This window comes from Geotrypetes seraphini, chromosome 1, assembly GCF_902459505.1.
Source record: "Geotrypetes seraphini chromosome 1, aGeoSer1.1, whole genome shotgun sequence".
Taxonomy (NCBI): Eukaryota; Metazoa; Chordata; class Amphibia; order Gymnophiona; family Dermophiidae; genus Geotrypetes; species Geotrypetes seraphini.
The window spans coordinates 534,619,958-534,643,193 of record NC_047084.1 but is presented as its reverse complement, the minus strand read 5'-3'; the positions used below and the strand labels follow the sequence as shown (position 1 = coordinate 534,643,193).

Here is a 23,236-nt window from a genome sequence, read left to right as displayed (position 1 = left end):
ACAAATGAAATTGGCAAACAGGACTAACAGAGAACAACGGAATCCAGAGGGACAACCAAAAATGGGGAAACAGGCTGAGGACGAAACAGACACACCACAGGAGGAGGATGACCGAGACAAGGCTTGGGGACTGGCAACTCACGAGGGGGTCGCCAGGAGCGCCAAACCACGAAGAAAACCAGCAAGGAAGGCGAACAACCGGGACTTACAGTGCCTATACACAAATGCTAGGCGCCTAAGGACTAAAATGGGAGAGCTGGAAGTCTTAGCCAACAAAAAGGGCTTAGACATAAATGGAGTCCCAGAAACGTGGTGGACTGATGACAACAAATGGGATGTGGCTTTACCAGGGTTCAAACTCTACAGGAGAGATAGGTCACACAAAAAGGGTGGAGGAATAGCGCTATATATAAAGTATTCCATACCTTCAACCAGGATGGAAACAACAGCAAGGGCGGATGACTTGGAATCACTATGGGTAAAGCTATCCGGAGGAACTGAAGCAGACATAAAATTGGGTCTGTACTATCGCCCACCAGGACAAACGGAAGAAATCGACCAGGATCTGGAGGCTGAACTGGGGCAGGTATGCAAAAGCGGAAGTGTGGTGGTGATGGGGGACTTCAACTACCCGGGAATAGACTGGAGTATAGGGCACTCAAACTGCATGAGGGAGACCAAATTCCTGGAGGTCACGAGGGACTGTTTCATGGAACCAACACGGGGAGATGCCACTCTTGACCTAATCTTCACCGGACTAGGGGGACCCGCTAAAGAGGTGGAGGTACTAGCCCCACTAGGAAACAGCGATCACAACACGATCCAGTACAGGCTAGAAATTGGATCATCAAAGGTGAAAAGAACTACAACGACAGCACTGAACTTCAAAAAAGGAAATTATGATGCCATGAGGAAAATGGTGGGAAAGATACTCAACGACACCGCAAGGAGGATGGAGTCCGTAGAAAAAGCCTGGATCTTACTCAAGGGCACGGTGCACGAAGCACAAAACCTGTGCGTCCCCAAGTTCAGGAAAGGGTGCAAAAAAAAAATAGAACAAAAAACCCAGTGTGGATAACAAATGTAGTGAAAAAGGCAATAAGTGACAAGAAGGTATCATTCAAAAAATGGAAAAAGGACCAATCAGAGGACAACCAAAAGGAGCACAAAAAACAACAAAAGGAGTGTCACCGAGTGGTTAGGAAAGCAAAAAGAGAATATGAAGAGAGACTGGCGGGGGAAGCAACAAACTTCAAATCATTCTTCAGGTACGTCAAGGGGAAGCAACCAGCAAGGGAGGAAGTGGGACCCTTGGATGATGGAGACAGAAAGGGAGTGGTAAAAGAGGAAAAGAAGATAGCTGATACCAACATTCCGGAACCCGAGGAGATCGTAAAAGGAGATCAGGATGAAAATCTGGTCCAACTAGAGGTGAGCAAGGTGGATGTTCTCAGGCAGATAGACAGGCTAAAGAGCGACAAATCACCAGGTCCGGACGGCATTCACCCAAGGGTACTCAAGGAACTAAGGAACGAAATAGCAGAGCCACTTCGACAAATATGCAACCTATCCTTAAAAACTGGAGAGATTCCGGAAGACTGGAAAATAGCAAATGTCACGCCCATCTTCAAGAAAGGCTCAAGGGGAGACCCAGGAAACTACAGGCCGGTGAGCTTGACCTCGGTCCCGGGACAGATGATGGAAGCGCTGATTAAAGACAGCATCTGGGAACACATCGAAAACACTGGGCAGCTAAAGCCGAGCCAATATGGCTTCTGCAAGGGCAGGTCATGCCTCACAAACTTATTATACTTCTTTGAGGGGGTAAACAGCCAGGTGGATAAAGGGGAATCTATAGACATCATTTACCTTGACTTCCAAAAAGCCTTCGACAAGGTACCACACGAAAGACTGCTAAGGAAGCTATGGAACCACGGGGTGCAAGGGGAGGTCCACCGATGGATCAAAAACTGGCTGGCGGACAGGAAACAGAGGGTTAGAGTAAAGGGTCATTACTCAGACTGGCAATGAGTCACGAGCGGAGTTCCGCAGGGGTCGGTGCTGGGACCGCTCCTGTTCAATATGTTTATTAATGACCTGGAGGCAGGAACAAAATGTGAGGTTATTAAATTTGCGGATGACACCAAACTATACAGCAGGGTTGAAAACACGGAGGACTGCAAAGATCTCCAAAAAGATCTGACAGCGCTGGAAGAGTGGGCCAAAAAGTGGCAAATGAGCTTCAACATAGGGAAATGCAAGGTCATGCATGTAGGAAAAAAGAACACGATGTTCATTTACAAAATGGGGGGATCACCGCTAGGGGTGAGTAACCTTGAAAGAGACCCGGGAGTGATGGTAGACACATCATTGAAGGCGTCGGCGCAGTGCGCCACAGCCTCAAGGAAGGCAAACAAAATGTTGGGTATCATTAAGAAGGGTATCACGACCAGGACGAAGGAAGTCATCCTGCCACTGTATCGTGCAATGGTGCGCCCGCACCTGGAGTACTGTGTCCAGTACTGGTCGCCGTACCTCAAGAAGGACATGGCGGTACTTGAGGGAGTCCAGAGAAGAGCAACTAAGCTAATAAAGGGTATGGAGGACCTCTCATATACTGACAGACTGAAAAAGTTGGGGCTTTTCTCCCTGGAAAAGCGGAGACTTAGAGGAGACATGATAGAAACCTTCAAGATCATGAAGGGCATCGAAAGAGTAGACAGAGACAGATTTTTCCAATTATGGGGAACCACAAGTACAAGGGGGCACTCAGAGAAATTGAAAGGGGAAAGGTTTAGAACAAACACCAAGAAGTTCTTTTTCACCCAGAGGGTGGTGGATACATGGAACGCGCTACCGGAGGATGTGATAAGCAGGAGCACGATACAGGGCTTCAAAGAAGGGTTGGATAGGTACATGGAGGACAAAGGGATTGAGGGGTACAGATAGGAGTAGAGGTAGGTTATAGGAATAGGATTAGAGGCAGTTACAAAATTAGTCAGGGACACTGTTCAGGCAATTAGGCCTGATGGGCCGCCGCGGGAGCGGACCGCTGGGCAAGATGGACCTTTGGTCTGCCTCAGCGGAGGCAACTCTTATGTTCTTATGACTGAGCAACCAAATGCAATTCCTGAAAAGACTCAGAAATAAGATTTGGCAAAGCCACAGACTGAAATAAGCACAGAACTGTAGGATCGTCCCCAGGTCCTAGAGCCCCTGAAGGATCTGAAGATCCAGCATACAGTCCCTGGTCCCCCATCCTTAGAAACACTGCACATTGAAATAAGGGGTCAGCAAGCTGGACATCAGAACAAAAGCCAGAATCAGGCCGATCAGGAACAACGGCTGACTGAGACAAGGATATGCCCAGAGAAGCAATGCCACTAGGAGACGCAGCGGATGCGGAGTGGGACTGCACAGAAGAACACCTGCCTTGAAAAGTTTAGGTTTTTTTAACAACTGTTTCAGAAACTCTGAGAGTCTCCGGCTCCTGGGGTGCATAGTCGCCCTCTGATGAATGAACCATGTTTCAGAGGCTGCAGAAGGACCGCAATCGTTTGCATGGAACAATAAGTTGTGTCGAGCCCCAAAAATAATAAAGGCTGCCCCACCAAGCCAGCTGAGCATTTTGTCACCTGCTTGACTAAGGTTTGTGCTGCCACCCCTCCTGGCTGCACCACATGATACAAGGACGCTCCTAAAGCATCTAATTTGCACAATTTTGGCAAGAATTCACATTAGGAGAGCCTACGGACTCCATCCCAACAAGGTCTGAGGCAAAAATTGCAGTTTTGGAGAAGCAGGGAGCTGTTGAAAAAAATGGAGAAGGGAGCTATTGAAAAAAAATCCAAGATGGGAACCACTATGAAATTTCACACCAAAATTGCAATATTTACCACACTTAGCAAAGTTTAAAAAATGACAATTTCAGGATTTTTCAGGTGGGGGAACACAGGGAACATGCAGAAACCTTGGGGAAAAAACCTTTTCAGACCTCCCCCGATTCAACTCACAGGCTGTAACAGCCTATACTCGCTGTGCATTGTTTGTGGATCTGTGCTGCAGGCTGCCTCAGCTCTCTTACAATAGCTGGATTAGAGAATCACTGCCTCATGCTGGGAATGGCTCTGCAAAGCTGATGTTTAAACTGCCAGTCAGACCCCATGCTTGACTGCACTTCCACCCCTGCTAACTGATAGACATGCATCGGGATGGGCGGAAGCAACAAGACGCAGCAGCACCCTGCCTAACAGCCTGCACTCGACCCCTGCTTAACAGTAGGTGAAACAATTTCAGAGACAGCCTTGAGTTCCAAAGAAACTAAGCAGGCTGGCTAACAGGTATCCACTATATATGCACTGGGATTGGTCTGTCAGCTACAGACAGAAGTTTGTGTGTTCTCAATGCAGGCAAAGTGAAAGAAATGAGCTGAGCACAAGAATCCTGAAGAAAAAAGAAGGACTAAACACAGTGAATAAAATAATAAAATGTGGAGAGCAGAATGAACATACTCCTGCAAGCACATGTGCAGAAGGAACAAGGAGCTAAGGAGCACAGTGAAGTACAGAAGAGGAACACAGAAAAATCTGAACTGGATTCCTTCTGCACATGGCACGTGGCCATGGGGACACTACCCACTTGTCTATAATGTCTCACCTATTGCATTGGAACAGCAATTATATAAATGTTTTATACAAATAAATGCATATGATCCAGTCATTAGTAAGTTATATCTGCCTTAGGGAAGATGCAAATGTGTGTGCCTATGGTATATCACTTTTAGAAAATAGATGCTTTGACAGTCATAGCTGTTTAAAACTTTTAAAAACTGTAAAAGCCACAAAGCAAAAATACATCCTCAAAGGATGCACCTGAATGGAAGCCTTAAGAAGCAGACTGCTTCGCTGATGTTAATATTGGTTAAGTATTCCCATGCTGTATATTACACTTACCTTTGGCCTGAAAGGAGTAGTTGGTCCCACAAACTCATGCTGAGCTTTTGAAGTCCCCCAAGGGTGATTTATCTTGAAGCATTCATTGCAGTAATTTGCATTACAATCCATGCAGCTTTTAGTTGATTCTTGAGGTGGAGGTTTGCAAAGATCACACAGAATAGCCGTTGCTGCTCTAGCTGCTTGCCTATATCGTTCAACAATAGTTTCCAAGGTAAAGTTTCGAAACAAACCATTGATGCCACGTTCTCCAAGCTCTATATCATGTTGACAACCAGGACATAATAAAGTGGTGAATTTAGCATTCAGAGCGTTGCGCTTTGAGCCTGTATGGATAACATATCCTAGATTAGCTATAGCAACATAACAGCAAGAAATAAGTTATTTGCAAAATTGATAAAGGGACAGTCCTGCATTTTATTTTCCTAATTCCACTATGACTCTTCAGTTCAACTAACACCAAAAAGTCCAACAGGACATTAAAAAAACCACGGGTTCAAAAACACACAAAAATCCAGTGGGAACAGACAATGAACACTCCACAGAGGATCACTGATGTAAAAAGGTCTTGTTTATTCATTGTCCGTTCCCACTGGTTTTTATGTGTCTCCAGTACAACTTACAGGAGAACTATGGGAATAAGTCTTATGAGGTACATAACCTTTCACTTAAATGAAGTAAATAGACTATAACAAAAAAAGGTGTGTACCAGCCCTTATTTGATCAAAAAAGTAAATTGAAACATGCCTTCACTCTCTTCTTCTGCTTGACATCTGACTCTGCTTTTCCCTCCCCTTCTTCCATCCACTGACCAGCTTCTCACTCATCTTTCTCAAAGTTGTCCCTCCCTCCCCATTCATCTTAAACTTGATTGCCAGTAGAAAACAAACAAAAAGCAGAAGAGAACATAATCAGAATGTTGAAAAAAAAAAAAAAAGATCATACAGCAAAGGTAGAAGAAATGTTTTATTTTTAATGTATTAATTGGATTAGGTTAGCTTTGGAAATGTGAATTTTTGTTATTGTGTTCAGTGGGCATTTATATTTATTTTTTTCTTATTTTGCATATATGCCTAAGTTGACTTTTTGAGGTTCCAAGTTCAATTTTTTACTTCATATTTTCATTTCTAATTTGTGATCTCTTGTTCTGTATTTGGCGAGTGTCTTTATTTTGAATGTGACTGAAGCATGGTATTCTGTATGAATGTAGTTTCTGTATAGAGATCTGTAGGAGTTATAAGAATAAGAATAGCCTTACTGGATCAGATCAATGATCCATCTAGCCCAGTATCCCGTCTTCAGAGACCAAGCCAAGTCACAAGTACCTGGCAAAAACCCAAATACAGTGGTGCCTCACACAACGAACTTAATTGGTTCCAGGAGCAAGTTTGTTATGTGAAACGTTCGTTATGTGAAACGCGTTTTCCCATAGGAATACATGTAAAAAAAAATAATTCGTTCTGCAGCATAAAATATGCTAAGATGACATAAAAAAGATAAATTTTTTGTTATTATTTTTATTTAGATACATCTAAAAACATACATCTCCCTGTCCTTTTACTTCCACTATCTTCCTATCCCATCTCTATTCCCTTTTGTCCCTCTCCCCATGATCAATCATCTCACCACCTCTCTCTGCCCTCACCCTCAGGGTTCAAGATTGCTTCCACTCTTTTTCCTGTTGTTCTCTCTGCCTGTCACCCTATGATTTAGCATCCCTTCTGCCCTTGTCCAATATTTCCCCTTCTCTCCCTCCCTCTCATCCCCTGCTCCAACATGTGCTTTCAGGGGCCTTCTCCCCCCTTAAGCGTCTTTTCTTCTCCACTCCACCTTTCCTCCCTCCCTGCCTCCACCTTTGTGGCGCTTTTGCACCCGACCGACAACAGAACAGGCCCGGTCGGACAAATCTCCCTGTCCTGTAGCCGCGAATCTAAATTACCTTCTTACAGCAGCTGGATTATTGAAGCTGCTGTAAGAGGTAATTTAGATTCGCGGCTACAGGGCAGGGAGGTTTGTCGGCCGGGCCTGTTGTCGGTCGATCGGGGGACCTGACCAGCTGTGCACATTCTTCGAGGCGGACCGCCCCCTCCCCCCTCTTTCGTTCGCCATTGCCTTCTTCCTACTCGTAGACACTTCTCAATTCTTATAAAGCAAAAAAGTATTTGGCTATTAGTACTTAGCTTTTATCCGGGGCCCAGGGCAACTGATGACTGTATATGATGATAAATACAATCAACACTCGGCTATGATTAAACGCTCAACGGAGCGTCTCCGTTTCGCTCTAACTGTAGGTTCCTCGAGAGATGAAGTCTTCCTGATGTCAGCGCTGACGTCGGAGGAAGGGAGGGCTTTGCTTAAGCCCTCCCTCCGACATCAGCGCTGACATCGGGAAGATTTCCGTTCGGCTGTGTGCTGCGACAGGGCAGGTAAGGAGAAGGAACCCCGGAAGGATGCAGCTCGGGCGACTTCGTTGTGTGAAACGAAGTCCGTTGTACGAATCACGACATAAAGTTCGTTGTGCGCAGCGTTCGCTGTGCGAGGCGTCCGTTATGCGAGGCACCACTGTAGTAGCATTCCATGCCACTGATCCAGGGCAAGCAGTGGTTTCTTCCATGTCTGTCTCTACAGCAGTTTATGGACTTTCCTCCAGGAACTTGTCCAAATCATTTTTTAAAACCAGCTACATTAACTCTTTCCACATTCTCTGGCCATGATTGCCAAAGCTTAACTATTTTCTGAGTGAAAAAATATTTCCATTTGTTCTATTTTTTCTATAAGAGGGGGTGCTGAAAAGTTCTCAACCCAACGAACCAACTTCCTAAATTCTGAGCATTATTTTGCCACTGAAGAGACTCATTTTATTTCATCAAGTTCCAACTTGCAAAACCAAAATTCTATGTTTTGACATTGTTTCAGATCACTGATTGAACCACATCCACGTCATTCTCTTCTTGGTTGGGCTGAGAACGCTTTCAGCACCCCCTCGTAGGTTTATTTGTGTTTTAGGGCCCAGTGTAGTATCTATGGTGCTGCCTATTTATAGGTAGTGTTCTTGTTGTTTAAGTCATAGAATTAGTGCTACTATTGTATGACATATTTGCTACATATATGAGTATATTGTGTTAGGATTTTTCAGGTTATGTATTTCACATTGTGCCTGGTAGTGAAGAGAATTATGTTATTACTGAGATGACATGATTATCAGAATATATTTTTGTATGGTAACTTCCTTGGAAAATGTCTCAGTTCTGATATACACCTATTGTCGGGGAAGAGGTTGCACTTTTGTAGATGTAGAACATTTAACTCATAAGAACTGTTTATTGCATCAGACCAAAGGACAATGAGGGTCATATATGCGAATGCTGAAAAACCACAAATACGGTTTTTAGCAGGGGAGACAGGAGAGGGCAGCCGAAGCACCAGTAAGTGAAGGAAATCACTCGCAATATGCTCTAACCACCTCTTCCTGTACTAAAGTCAGGCCTCACCAATCAGGAGCTGCTTTGACATGCAGCTCCTGATTGGGGAGGCCCAACTTTAGTACAGGAAGAGGCGGTCAGAGCATACTGCGAGTGATTTCCTTCACTCGTCGGCGCTCCAGCTGCCCTCTCCTGTCTCCCCTGCTAAAAACCGTATTCGTGGTTTTTCAGCATTCGCATATATGACCCTTATTGTCCTTTGACTTGATGACTCATGCTTTAAACGAGAGTAAAGAACACCGCAGCCATCTTTAGATAGAAGATTGGTAGTCGGGATGCTGTAGAGCAAAACAAAAGGGGTAATTTTACGTTAAGTTCAATGCTATGAATGTTTCAAATTATGATCTTGCAGATATGTGAAGATGTTTACCACTTTGCTTTTTGTTTACAGGGGACTTGTTCTTGACAAAGCCTTCAAGTGAAACATGTTGAACCCATAGGTCCAACCTGATGTTCAAAGATTTAGCTGACAAAACTACGGTTAAACTTAAGTACAAAGTTTTTAACTTATTAATTTAAAATTTGGAATTGATTTTCACAATTAATTATGCACATGAATTGCACGGAGCACTTTATGAAAATATAATTTATGTCTGATGAGATACAAGCCAACAAGAGAAGTGAGCCTAAGAATAAATTGGCTGGTGGTTGGCATGATCTGAATACTTAAAATCAACTAAAAAATTGCATTTTAAAAAAGTATATTTTTGAAAAGAATTTCCAATGCCGGTTTTTGCTTTGGATTATATGAAACATTGACGGTGTTGTTGGAAAATATTAGTGCTTTCAACACTCCTGCTCAACTACTAGACCACAAAGTTCCATGGTCCTCTCTGAAAGTAGAGTGTATGCAAACTCTTCTACACTGCACACCAAAGTTCCATATGTAGATGCTCATGAAGAGTTGGGGTAGGACTGTATGCAGAACATAAGCTTAGAACTTTGAAAAACTTCCCTCCAAAAATATTGAGTTCTAGCATCTCACTCCCGTGGCACCAAAGCAAGGATTCTTGAATACAGACTTTTTGACAGAAGATTCAAATACCATATAATAGTGAGTAAGCTGCTGCTTCTTGAATCCAGGAGCCTTCTGAACTCTGCATCTGTCTTTCTAAAAATAGATCTTAGGATGCTGTGCATGGGCACTGTCACAGCTTCCTGGGGGTCAAAAATGTCGAACATGTCAGCCCTGAGCTCGTCCTCCATAAGAACTTAATTGCCATTCTGGGACAGACCAAAGGTCTATCAAGTCCAGCATCCTCTTTCCAACAGTGACCAATCCAGGTCCCAAGTACCTAGCTAGATCCCAACTAGTAAAACAGATTTTATGCTGCTTATCCTAGGAATAAGCCATGGATTTTCCCAAGTCATCTCAATAATGGCCTATGGACTTTTCTTTTAGAAAATTAGCCAGACTTTTTTTTTTTTTTAATAGATGACTTTAGTCATGCCCCCCAGAAAACTGTTAAGAGAGCTCCTTTAGGGAAGAATCTTCTTTTCTAAGGTGGGGAAGGGTCTGAATGGAGACCAAGGGCGCTCTTCTCCAAAAGCTCCATTGGTTCATCAGACACTCAAGAGTGGTCAGACACCACAAAATACTCCTCATGATAAGGCCAAGTGTCTGCTAAACTACTAGATTCACACCAAAGACTGAGCAAGCGCATAGATGTACAGGTCCTTGCCTGGACACACAGTAAATGACAGCAGATAAAGACCTGAACGGTCTACCAGTCTGCCACACTCCTATATCCATGGTTAAATTGTCTTTTAATATTTCTGGGTAATATACCGTAGAAGTCTGCCCGGTACTGTCTTTAGGTTCCCACTGCTGGAGTTGCCACTGAATCCCTCCCCAGGCTATACTAACCATCCTGTCATTGGAGTGTATATCAAAGCCCTCCCCAGCTTATCCTAAACCAAATCATCATATATAGGACACAGACTGTGAAGGATTGCCCGGTACTAGTCTTAGTTTGTTTTATACCATTCATTTTCTAATTAGAGATCCTCTATGTTCATCCCATGCTTTTTTGAATTCCATTATCATTTTCATCTCTACCACCTCCCTCAGGAGGCCATTCTAGGCATCTACTACCCTCTCTATGAAAAATAATTTGTTTCTATATTAATACCTTTCAAGTATTTAAACGCCTGCATCATATCTCCCCTGTTCCTCCTCTCCTCTAGAGTATACATATTCAGGTCTTCCAATCTCTTCTTGTACATCTTTTGGTGCAAGCCCCATACCATTTTTGTCACTTTTCTCTGGACTGCTTCAAGTCTTTTTACATCCTTAGCCAGATACAGCCTCCAAAACTTAACACAGTACTCCAGGTGAGGCCTCGCCAATGATCTGTACAGGGGTATCAACACCACCTTTCTTCTGGTTATGCCTTCCTATACAGCCCAGCCTTCTTGTCACACTGTTTCGTTACCTTCAGATCCTCAGACACTATCACCCCAAGGTCACTCTCCCCATCTGTGTATATCAGCCTCTCACCTCTCAGCACATGTGGTTCCCTTGGATTTTTATTTCCCCATCACTCTGCACTTCTTCATATTGAATTTTATTTGCCGATTCTTTTTCATGTTTTCTACTCCTTCCAGGATGTGGACTCTGGTTATAAATCTTGATATCATCCGCAAAAAGGCAAACCTTACCTAGAGAATGACACAGCAACTGTTACCAGTGGCTAGCCACGGGTAACCTGTCAGAATGGGGAGGAAAAAAAACTGGTTGCCGCGGATACAGGGACAAGGCCATTCACCGCCCCATGGAGTGGTGAATAGCCTTGTCCCCACAGTTAAGTATCTTGCGCACATTGCCTCACTTCTCACCCTTCCTGGTCAGCAGCTCTTGCGATCACACAGTCTAGCAGCCTCCTCCCTCCCGATCGCTGCGGTCCAAGCATCTCTTCCCTCGTCAGGGCATCTCCCTCCCTCCCTTCCCCTCAACTTCGCTGGCGATTTTCAGTTTTCTCTCTCCGAACAACCTGAGCCTTTTCACAAGTTGCGCGTGCGGCTGCTCTGAAACTTCTTCTCTGATGCAAGCCGCGCAGGCAGAAACAGGAAGTTGCATCATAGAAGTTACAGGGCAGCCACGCACGCGACTTGTTAAAAGGCTTGGGCCGCTGTGACAGAGAAAACTGAAAATTGCCAGCAAAGGTGGGGGGAAGGGAGAAAGGGAGACGCCCTGACAAGGGGAAGAGATTTAATTTTCTCTCTCCGAACGGCCTGAGCCTTTTCACAAGTCTCTGATGCGAGCTGCCCAGGCGGAAACAGGAAATTGTGTCAGAGAAGTTGAGGCAGCTGCACACGCGACTTGTGAAAAGGCTTGGGCCGCTCAGACAGAGAAAACTGAAAATCGCCGGTAAGGGAAGGAGTGAGATGCCCTGACAAGGGGAAGAGATGCCAGGACTGTGGCAATCGGGAGGGGGCTGCTGGACCGCGTGAAGGGAAGTGGAGAGAGAGGAGGAGGGGAGAGAAGAACAGATGCTGAAGAGAAATGGGGAAGAGAGAGAGAGGGGAGAACATGCTGGAAGTAGAGAGAGAGAGAGGGGTGGAGGAGCAGACACTGCATGGAAGTGGGTAGGAGAGAGAGGAACATATGCTGGAAAGAAGTGGGAAGGAGAGAGGAGAGCAGACGCTGAATGGAAGTGGAGAGAGGAGGAGGAGCAGACACTGTATGGAAGTGGGGAGGGGAGAAAGTGGAAAAGATGCTGAAGGGAAGTGGGAAAGAGAGTGAAAGAGGGGAGCACATACTAGATGGAAGGAGGGGATAAAGAAAAAAAAAGGGCACATGCTGGATTGGGGAGACATATGCCAGATCTGATGGAAGGAAAGGAAAGATGATAAAAAAAATACCTGGGAGAGGGAGTGAGAGATGGAAGGGAAGAAGACAGATGCTAGACCAAGGGGGGGGAGCGGAAGAGATGTACGGGACAGGCAGTTTCTGGTAGAGGCATAGAAATAGAGCAGATGCCATTAGAAGAAGCAGAGAGAAGGCAGACAGTAGATGGAAGGAAGAGAATGACGAGAAGATGAGGAAAGCAGAAACCAGATAAAGGTAGAAAAAATAATTCTATTTCTTTTCTTTACTTTAGGATAAATTAGTATTGTAGCTGTGTTGATAAACGTTTATACAAAAAATTATCCACAAGTTGAATGTTCAATCAAAGCAAAAATTCTATATTATGATGATAAATAAAGTGCAACAAGTGCTAATAAAGTGCTCAGTCACCAACTAAAAACTGCAAAAGTACATTAATAGTACAAGCGCTGGTTTTATCGAGGGACCACCATTGCACTATCAAAGTCCCTCAACCTGCCTTCAATATAGATGATGATGACATAAAAAAGTGCTCATAAGAATGAAAACAAAGAACCACTTATCTGATGTATAAACTGTGAAGGCGGTGAAACGCTGAATTCTGCGCTTGTATCAAATTTCACTATCTCCCTTAGTAGCCTTAACGGCCCCCGTGTTCCTATAAAAAAGCCTCCCTTCGACTCGAGTTTCGCAATAGCGTCATCAGGAAGGGGGCACTGTGAACAGATAAAAAATAAAACAAACAATTAACTCATACCTCTGACCTTCCGATTAAAAATATTGAACTTTATTAAATACCTTCTCCACATACAATCAATAAAAGCCTTAACACATTTATCATACTTTCTCAAACTCTTTTTAGGCTGAAGGAACTAAGGTAACCCCTATCGGGATAAATGAAGATCAGGACGCTGCTAAAAAACTCTTGTTCTTAAATGCACTGGACTGTTTGACGTCATGAATAAAACTCCCAAAAGACTTCACTGTTTTCTAACTCCTTAAATTTTCGAGTGGATAAACGTTTATAAACAAAGCCCTGCCAGTGGAAGATCTCTTCCTCTAGTTCAGCAGCCAGAACTCAGATTTATAAAATGATAATTGTAAAGAATAGTTTCTTTTTATACTTTAATAACATAAATTCAGTATAAAACTATTCAAGACTTGTGCGGATGGGATCAGATGATTTGTGAGGACGGGGCAGAGGCAGGGACCAAGCAGAGACAGGATGGGGACAAATTTTTTCCTCGTGTCATTCTCTAACCTTACCTTCTAACCCTTCAACAATGTGGCTTACAAATATATTGAAAAACATCAGCCCCAATACCGATCCTTGTGGCACCTTTCCTTCCTCTGAGCGAATTCCATTAACTACCATCCTCTGGCTTCTGCCCATCAATCAATTTCTAATCCAGCTTGTTCAGGTTTCCGGATCTCGCTGTACCTTTGTCATGTAGAAACCAACATTTCAGCCATCATGCTGTGGTTTTCTTCAGGGTATGCTCTGAAGTTTGCTATGTGACCTTGGAAATAGTGAGTTCACTAATCCAGTTCACCACTTTGGGTCCTAAACTCTACCAATCAAGTTTATCCAACGATGTCCTATGCAGAACCGTGAAATCTAAGTGAATTTCATCTAGCACACAACTTCGATCCAATTCTCTGGGCACTCAGTCAAAGAATTCAATCAGATTTGGTTGGCACAATTTACCTTTAATAAAGCCATGGTGCCTCGGATCTTGTAACCCACTGGATTCTAGGAAATTCACTATCCTTTCCTTCAACAACACTTCCCATTATTTTTCCAACAACCTGAGTGTGGCTTACTAGTATGTACATAAGAACATAAGAAATGCCTACGTCGGATCAGACCCTAGGTCCATCTATTCTGGCGACCCACACACGCGGAGGCCAAGCCAGGTGCTCCCAGTTGGAGACCCTGGTTACCCGTATCCATCAATATGTTTTGCAAGGAGGTATACATCCAACTTACATTTGAAACCCAGAATGGTAGTCTCTGTCACCACCTCATCCGGGAGAGCATTCCAAGCGTCTACCACCCGCTGTGTGAAACAGAACTTCCTGACATTTGTCCTGAGCCTGCTGCCCCTCAGCTTTAGTCCGTGACCTCTTGTCCGTTTCACATTTGACAATGTGAACAACGATGATTCTTGCTCTATTTTGTTGAATCCTTTCAGTATTTTAAAAGTCTCAATCATATCCCCTCGCAGTCTCCTCTTCTCGAGGGTGAACAGTCCCAGTCTTCCTAGTCGTTCTTTGTAGCTCAAATTTTCCATACCTTTTACTAGTTTCGTGGCTCGTCTCTGCACCCTTTCCAGCAGGGCTATATCCTTTTTTAGGTAAGGAGACCAGTGTTGGACACAATACTCCAAGTGTGGTCTGACCATTGCTCTGTAAAGTGGCATTATAACGTCCGCCGATCTACTCGTGATCCCCTTCTTTATCATGCCCAACATTCTGTTTGCTTTTTTCACCGCTGCCGCGCATTGAGTCAACGGCTTCTGGTTTCTGTCTATCAGTACCCCCAGGTCTCTTTCTTGTTCAGTTTTGGCCAATGTTACACCTAACATTTTGTATTCATGTTCCTTATTTTTCTTGCCCAGGTGCATCACCTTGCATTTGTCTATGTAGTTTCCCACTTCATCTCCACGACCACTTTTGTGAAGATGGACCACATCAACTCTTCTCCAATTCCATTAAGCCTCTCTCATCTCCAGGAGGTTATTGAATAAATCTTTTAAAGAGGATCCACCAGAACTTCTGAGATCCTTCATTTTTCAAGTTGTTTATAAACACTTTCTTGCGTAAACGGTGCAATATCCACTTCATTCTCATGTGTAATTATGCCAGCCAATTACGGTCCTTCTCCAGGATTTTCTTCTGTGAATACAGAGCAGAAGCATTTTTTAGCTTCTTTCAGCTAAAAAATTCCATTATTTGCCTTCCTCCTGTTACTAATATACCTGAAAACATTTATCACCCTTTTTTACATTTCTAGCTACCACAAGAGCTTCCTCTCCCAATAAGCTGGTGAAAAGCACTACCTCTTCTAATGCCAAACTGGCACCAGGTAAGAGCAACATCGATAAATGAAAAACTGACAGAAAATGGGTCTCAAAGCAAAACAATACATTTAACATAAACCACAAGCACCAAAGCAAGTGGTTAAACGTAGTTTACAATCAAAGAAAGCCAAGCAATTCTTGGGAGTTACATTAAAAAAGTAAAAATCAATGATAGTGAAGGTATCATTTAAACATACATTTTTAACACTTTTCTAAAATTCAGGTAATATGGAATTCGCTTAGACATAAGAGAACTCCGTGTTTTCACAGCTTGTTTAGAAACCAAAGAAGAGTAGAATCATTTATATTTTGTGCTTACTGCAGATGGGAAATGTATACTTAAATGACTCTTTACTTTTTGTCTTTAAATAGTGAGATGATTTTAAAATTAATGTTTGACTTGCTTTCTAGATCGAACCCACGACTATGGCTTCAAAATAAATTTTGGGGCAATCTCTGGGGGGACTGCTAGATGGGTAGAAATGTTAGGGTTCGTAGACCCCTGGAGACTATTACACCCCTTGGAGAAGGAATATACACACATTGTTAGAGGCCACAGTATGGCCTCTAGATTAAACTCTATTTTATTGTCTTGTATATGGTTTGCTGAAGTGTAAGCAGCAGTTATTGACATTACTAGAACAGGTCGTGATCTACTTTTTCCAGCCAAAGTGCTGGTGATCTACCACCATGAAAATTAAGTTTCAAATTCAAATGAAATGTTAACCCAATAAAATTGGAGGATTTCCCCCCCACCCCCATTTTTTATGAACCTTCTATCATTTACTTGGATGTGATCAACTGTTCAGCAAATTAAGCAAAAACAAAACAAAGACGAAGATCCAGTAAAAACTGCCAGGAGAAAAGGAAAGTACATTTTTTCTTAGTTTTATTGAGTAATAACTTTCTTTAACTGTCTTAACTTTCTTTAACTTTGAGTAATTTGTGTTAAATTTAGGTAGAGTATTCATCCAGGCTGATCTTGCACAGTCTTTAATATTTTGCTCTTGCTCATTAGTGAGACATCTGAGCCTGCATTTTATCCACCAGCTTTTTTAAGTTGGGTGAATATTGTGTGAGGGCCAGTCTCATGGAATCCTAGAGATGTTCATCTATCATGTTGGAACACAAATAAGTTGAACTGAAACAGGAGTGTACAGCTTCACTGCATCTTCTCAAGTTGGGAAATTTGTCTCTAGGCACTAGCTTCCAAAACGATTCTTGCTCAGCACGGGTCTTGAGAAAAATGTCATTTTTAAGGGTTAATATTTCATTTTCAAGAGATGGCTTGGTCAATGAGTAATTTTTACTGATAGCAGCTGCAATTTCTTTAATGTCCACATCTACTTTGAATGGGTATGACAAGTACTCCAACAACTGTTCCAATTTTTTGGAAGTCACAGAATCTATTTTAGAATTCCTGGATAACAGAACAGATTTCTGTCACATACTTCTTGTTCTGAAAAACAAAATTTGGATGTTGTCCAAGATGGTTCTGTGTATTAGGAAAATGATCAAAAGTGTTGTTTGCAAGGTCAGTCATCATTAGCTCAAATTTGCTCTTGTTGGATGAAACTGTACTCATCATCTCGCCAATGCATTTGTTTTTACTTTGTAGTTCAAGGTTCATATCACTTAGTTCGCCTGTAAAGTCAGCGAGAAATGCCAGATAACATAACCACTCATTTTCCAACTCTGCTTGGTCATCTCCCCTCTCAAAAAAACTTCTTATTTCATTTAGCAAATCACAAAATCTTTGCAGAAATTTGTGCAAAATGGGTTTCCGCTGCCCCTTCATCAAAAGTAAGATTGAAAAACTGTCTTTGAAGTGATCTTCCACATACTGAATTTACAATTTTAAAAGTGATATCATGACAGTCTTTGTATTGAGTCTCTTGCTTGCCAAAACTTGCTGGTGCATGATGCAGTGGTAAGAAAGGAAATCTGGGACATTGTCATGCTGTCTACGCTGTCTACAGAGGGCTATGAAACCCTTAACCTCCTCACCTTTCATTGCTCTTGCTCCATCATTAGTGATGGAAACAAGTCCATGCAATGGAAGATTACACTTTGGCACAAAAGAATGGAAAGAACTGAATATTTCCTGACCGGTAGCTCTCCCTTTTAAAGAAATTATTCCAAGTAGTTTTTTAACACTGAAGTGTTAAAGAACTACTTAAAGAACTACTTAAAGAAACTACTTAAAGAACTACTTAAAGAACTACTTAAAGAACTACTTTGAAAGCAACCATACAAGAAGCAACAAACAGCTATGTAAAATCAGTAAGTAAACTGCGAAGGAACAATAAGCCACAGTGGTTTACTGCGGAGATCTCAGACCTGATCAAGGAGAGGAAAAAAGCATTCATCTCTTACAAACAATCAGGGAAGCAGGACTCTAGAGCAGACTACCTGGCCAAATCAAAAGCCGTCAAAACAGCAGTCAGGGAGGCTAAATTCCTCATGGAGGAGTCTCTAGCAAAGAACATCCAGAAGGGAGATAAATCCTTCTTCAGGTATATCAGTGATAGAAGAAAAAACTCAGGCGGGATTGTACGTCTTAGGAAACCAGACGGAGACTATGTGGAAAAGGATTCGGAAAAAGCCCAACTATTAAATGAATACTTCTGCTCAGTCTTCACCCGAGAAGCGCCAGGGCTCGGCCCTCAGCTACAGACAAGGGTTGGCTCAGTTGACCCGTTTAGTAACTTTGAGTTTACGCCCAGCAGTGTCTACGGTGAGCTGTCAAGGCTCAAGGTTAGCAAGGCAATGGGGCCGGACAACCTGCACCCCAGGGTGCTTAGAGAGCTGAGTGATGTCTTGGCGGAGCCACTGTCCGAGCTCTTCAACCTCTCCCTTAGTACAGGCACCATCCCATTAGACTGGAGGACGGCTAACGTCATTCCACTCCACAAGAAAGGCTCAAAGATGGAGACAGCAAACTACAGACTAGTGAGTCTAACATCGATAGTGAGCAAACTAATGGAAACTCTAATCAAACACCAATTAGATAAGATCCTGGATGAGGAGAATCTACGGGATCCCCGACAACATGGATTTACTAAGGGGAGATCCTGCCAATCCAACCTGATCAGCTTCTTTGACTGGGTAACGGGGAAGCTGGATATTGGGGAGTCCCTGGACATCGTGTACCTGGACTTTAGCAAAGCATTCGATAGCGTACCACACCGCAGGTTACTGAGCAAGATGAGTTCTATAGGATTAGGTGACACATTGACGAAATGGGTTGGGAGCTGGCTTGGAGGTAGGCTCCAAAGGGTGGTGGTGAACGGCACCCCCTCCGAAATGACGGAGGTGATTAGTGGAGTACCACAGGGCTCAGTCTTGGGCCCAATCCTATTCAACATCTTTATAAGAGACTTGGCAGAAGGGCTTCGAGGTAAAATAACATTATTCGCCGATGACGCCAAACTGAGTAATGTAGTGGGCAAATGCACAACAGACGAAGATTCAGTGCCCGACAACATGATGCACGACCTACTCCTACTGGAGCGATGGTCTAGGACATGGCAACTCAACTTCAATGCCAAAAAATGCAAAGTTATGCACCTGGGCAGCCAGAATCCATGCAAGTCTTATACCCTTAATGGCGAGATCCTAGCAAAAACGGTAGCAGAACGAGACTTGGGGGTAATCGTCAGTGAGGACATGAAGTCTGCCAATCAAGTGGAGCAGGCTTCGTCCAAGGCAAGACAAATCATGGGCTGCATACGAAGGGGTTTCGTCAGTCGTAAGGCGGAAGTCATTATGCCATTGTATAGATCCATGGTGAGGCCCCACCTGGAATACTGTGTGCAATTCTGGAGGCCGCATTATCGCAAGGATGTGCTGAGACTGGAGTCGGTGCAAAGAATGGCCACCCGGATGGTCTCGGGACTCAAGGATCTACCATACGAAAAACGGCTTGACAAATTACAGCTATACTCGCTCGAGGAGCGCAGAGAGAGGGGGGACATGATCGAGACGTTCAAGTATCTTACGGGCCGCATCGAGGCGGAGGAAGATATCTTCTTTTTCAAGGGTCCCACGACAACAAGAGGGCATCCGTTGAAAATCAGGGGCGGGAAACTATGAGGTGACACCAGGAAATTCTTTTTCACTGAAAGAGTGGTTGATCGCTGGAATAGTCTTCCACTACAGGTGATTGAGGCCAGCAGGGTGCCTGATTTTAAGGCCAAATGGGATCGGCACATGGGATCTATTCACAGGCAAAGGTAGGGGAGGGACATTAAGGTGGGCAGACTAGATGGGCCGTGGGCCCTTATCTGCCGTCTATTTCTATGTTTCTATGTTTCTATGAAGTCTTCAAAAACCATCCGGATAAAGACTAGTAACTGGGATACGTCTCTTATGTCTGTAAATTCATCCAGTTGGAGTGAGAAAACAACACAATTTGAAACATCCTCCAACAATTGTTCAGTTGCATCTCCACACATCTTTTCTATTCGCCGCACGACAGTGTTTCTTGACAATTGTACATCTTGAATAGCAGCTATGATCTCTTTCTTATTTTTAAATCCTTCAAAAAGATTGTCAGCTGCTTCATGAAAACAATCTTTTACAAATTCCCCTTCAATAAAAGGTTTGGATTTCTTTGCGATCAGGTTGCTGATACTGAAGTATGCTATGGTTGCATTGACCAAATGTGACCTTGGCTTCACCATCAACTGTTACTGAGTAGCCAATTTCGATTTAAGTTCTTTGAGTTTCAGTTTACGAATTTCACTTTTGGGTGGAAAATCAGCATCAAACTTATTGCTATGCAGAGCCTTATAATGATGTTCCAGATTACCCTTTTTGGGCAAGGATACTGGGGCGTTACAAATTAGACAACACCACTTGTCTTTCACCATGATGATGAAGTAGTCCATTTCCCATTCATCATGAAAGTGGTAGGTTTTGCTCTTCTTTGGAACATACATACATACATATATATATATTTTGGGACAGTGACAATTTTGAACCAGATTCAGCCAGTGTTTATACTAACTTAGCAGATTTGGCCTTTTTACATTCAGCCATCCCAGTTTAACAAAGATGAGTGTTACAAAGAAGAGCAAAACCTACCACTTTTATGATGAATGGGAAATGGACTACTTCATCATCATGGTGAAAGACAAGTGGTGGTGTCCCATTTATATATATATTAAATTTTTTTTTTAAATTCTTTATTAGTTTTCCAAACTTACCAACAAGTGCATACAAATAAGCATACAGATATAACAATTAGCAACACTTATTATTTGCACAAATATTAAAAATGAAATACCCTGCATCCTCCCCTTCCCTTACCCTCCCTACCTATCTGGATATGTGAGGAAAATTAAGGAATTGCAAGAATTAAGATTCTTATCAATTAATCACTCTACAATTTAACAAAATGTTTCTAATAGACCCCAGACTTCTTTAAACTTTTTATTGTCCCAAAATATTAAAGATCAACAGGAACTGAAGACCTCTGGATGATGTGCAATACAAGGACTGGAGATGCCAAAACCACACATGCGGTTCTAAAAGTAATAATAAGAATTCATCATATTGGCACCAATAATAAAAAAAAAAAAAATCAAGCTCCTGTCCAGCAAACCAGATAAAATCAAATATCACCACACACAATTTAACAAAATCAGTAGAATCAACGCAAAGGCAAGGCGAAATAAAATTGCAGTGTAGAATCAATGCAAAGGCTAAGCAAAATAAAATTGCAGAGGCAAGCAAAAGTCACTGTGGTTTGAACCAATTCGAAGGCATAAGCAAGTTAGAACAAAATTGGAAAAGCCTGCCAAAATCACCAAATTCTTGACACTTTGTTGTGTCTGCCCGAAAACGTTTAATGAAAGCGAACTATAAAGCAATCAACGACCAGCACATGACACAACTAATACGGTAAGAGTATTCAGGTAAAGCCCGGGCGAATGGATATCGCCCAGTATATAACACACTTCTAAGGGGTGCTGGGGCAGGAGCAGAAATGGGTGATTCTCAGAGGCAGGAGACCAGGTATGACACCGGGCCTGTGGCATATTGTCACGAGGCAAATGCAACAGCCCCCTGGGGTACCCACAAAATACTGGCACGAAAACAACAAGCACCCACAATACACCTGCAGGCAAGATTCCCACAAACAGGGAAAAAAGACAGGCAAAGGATCAGCAGCGGCGGCAAGTCCTCAGCAGATGACCTGCTGGCACGAGCTCTCTCCCAGCGACGGGGTGAGCTGTTGGAGAGATGGAGCCAAATGGGGCTGGCGATCTACCTCTGACCCCGCGATATACAGATAGATCGCAATCTACCTGTTGGACATGCCTGCTATATACTGTACATGATCATGCATCTGCCTGGTTATTATTGTGGATGGAGGAACATTCAGAGCACTTAAGGCAGGGGTGCCCAATACGTCGATCGCGATCGACCAGTAGCTCAGGAAGACAACGTAAGTCGATCGCGGAGCCCATCCCGGGCTCTGTGATAGACTCGCGTTGCCGTCCTGATCTACCGGACCGATCAGCCTTCCTCTGTGTTCTCCCTAGGGCCTTTTAGCTGGGCGGTCCGCCCAGCTGTCATCTGCTGCTGCCGCCACTGCTGAACATTTAAAAAAAAAACGGCTTGGAGATTTCAGCCCGTAGCGAACTTATGCTCCGGGCTCTAACGTGTGCATGCTGGCTTCTCTTCTCTCTGAAACCGGAAGTTATGTCCGGGGAGGGGGGGGGAGAGAAGGGAAGCCAGCATGCACATGTTGAAAGCCCTTAAGCAAGCGTTCGCTACGGACTAAGGCGGGAGACAGGTTAGTGAAGCATTTCCTCTTCTTGCTGCCGGGTCCTGCTGCCGGGTCCTGCCTAAACATAGAAACATAGAAGATGACGGCAGAAAAGGGCTACAGCCCATCAAGTCTGCCCACTCTGCTTACCCACCCCCTGTCTATGCCCTAATGACCCAATTTCCTTATCTTGACCCTCGTAGGGATCCCACATGGGTATCCCATTTATTCTTAAAGTCTGGCACGCTGTCTGCCTCGATCACCTGCACTGGAAGCTTGTTCCAATGATCAACCACTCTCTCTGTGAAGAAATACTTTCTGGTGTCGCCATGAAATTTTCCGCCCCTGAGTTTGAGCGGGTGCCCTCTTGTGGCCGAGGGTCCCTTGAGAAAGAAAATATCATCTTCCACTTCGACACGTCCCGTGAGGTACTTAACTGTTTCGATCATGTCTCCCCTCTCCCTACGTTCATCAAGAGTGTAGAGCTGCAATTTGTTCAGTCTCTCTTCGTACGAGAGACCCTTGAGCCCCGAGATCATCCTGGTGGCCGTCCGTTGAACCGATTCAATTCTGCGCACATCTTTACTGTAATGTGGCCTCCAGAATTGCACACAGTACTCCAGATGAGGTCTCACCATGGCCCTGTACAACGGCATTATGACTTCAGGCTTTCAGCTGACGAAACTTCTATTGATACAACCCAATATCTGCCTTGCCTTAGATGAAGCCTTCTCCACTTGATTGGCAGTTTTCATGTCTCCTAAATCAGTTTTCATTACTCCTAAATCTCGTTCTGCTGAAGTCCTAGTTAAAGTTTCTCCGTTCAAGAAGTACGTCCTGCATGGATTTCCGCTTCCGAGGTGCATGACCTTACATTTCTTAGCATTGAAGCCTAGCTGCCAGGTGAGGATCAACTTTCCAATGTAAGCAGGTCCTGCGCCATATAATTCTGTAAACTGCATTCACTTACTATATTACATAGTTTGGCGTCATCGGTGAATAGTGTTATTTTACCTTGAAGCCCTTGAGTCAGATCCCCTATGAATATGTTGAAAAGGAGTGGACCCAGGACCAAGCCCTGCGGCACTCCACTGGTCACCTCCGATGTTTTA

The 23,236-nt window shown here is 43.5% G+C and overlaps 1 protein-coding gene across 2 annotated transcripts in view; it reads right to left on the bottom strand.

Moving 5' to 3' along the window:
* TRIM36 (tripartite motif containing 36) overlaps positions 1–23,236 on the bottom strand; it is a 213,752-nt gene that overhangs the window by 79,345 nt on the left and 111,171 nt on the right. For both annotated transcript variants that reach the window (XM_033929084.1, XM_033929085.1), the window contains exon 3: positions 4,953–5,278. In XM_033929084.1, coding sequence (XP_033784975.1) covers positions 4,953–5,278 — 326 coding nt within the window. The remainder of the gene's footprint in view (positions 1–4,952; positions 5,279–23,236) is intronic.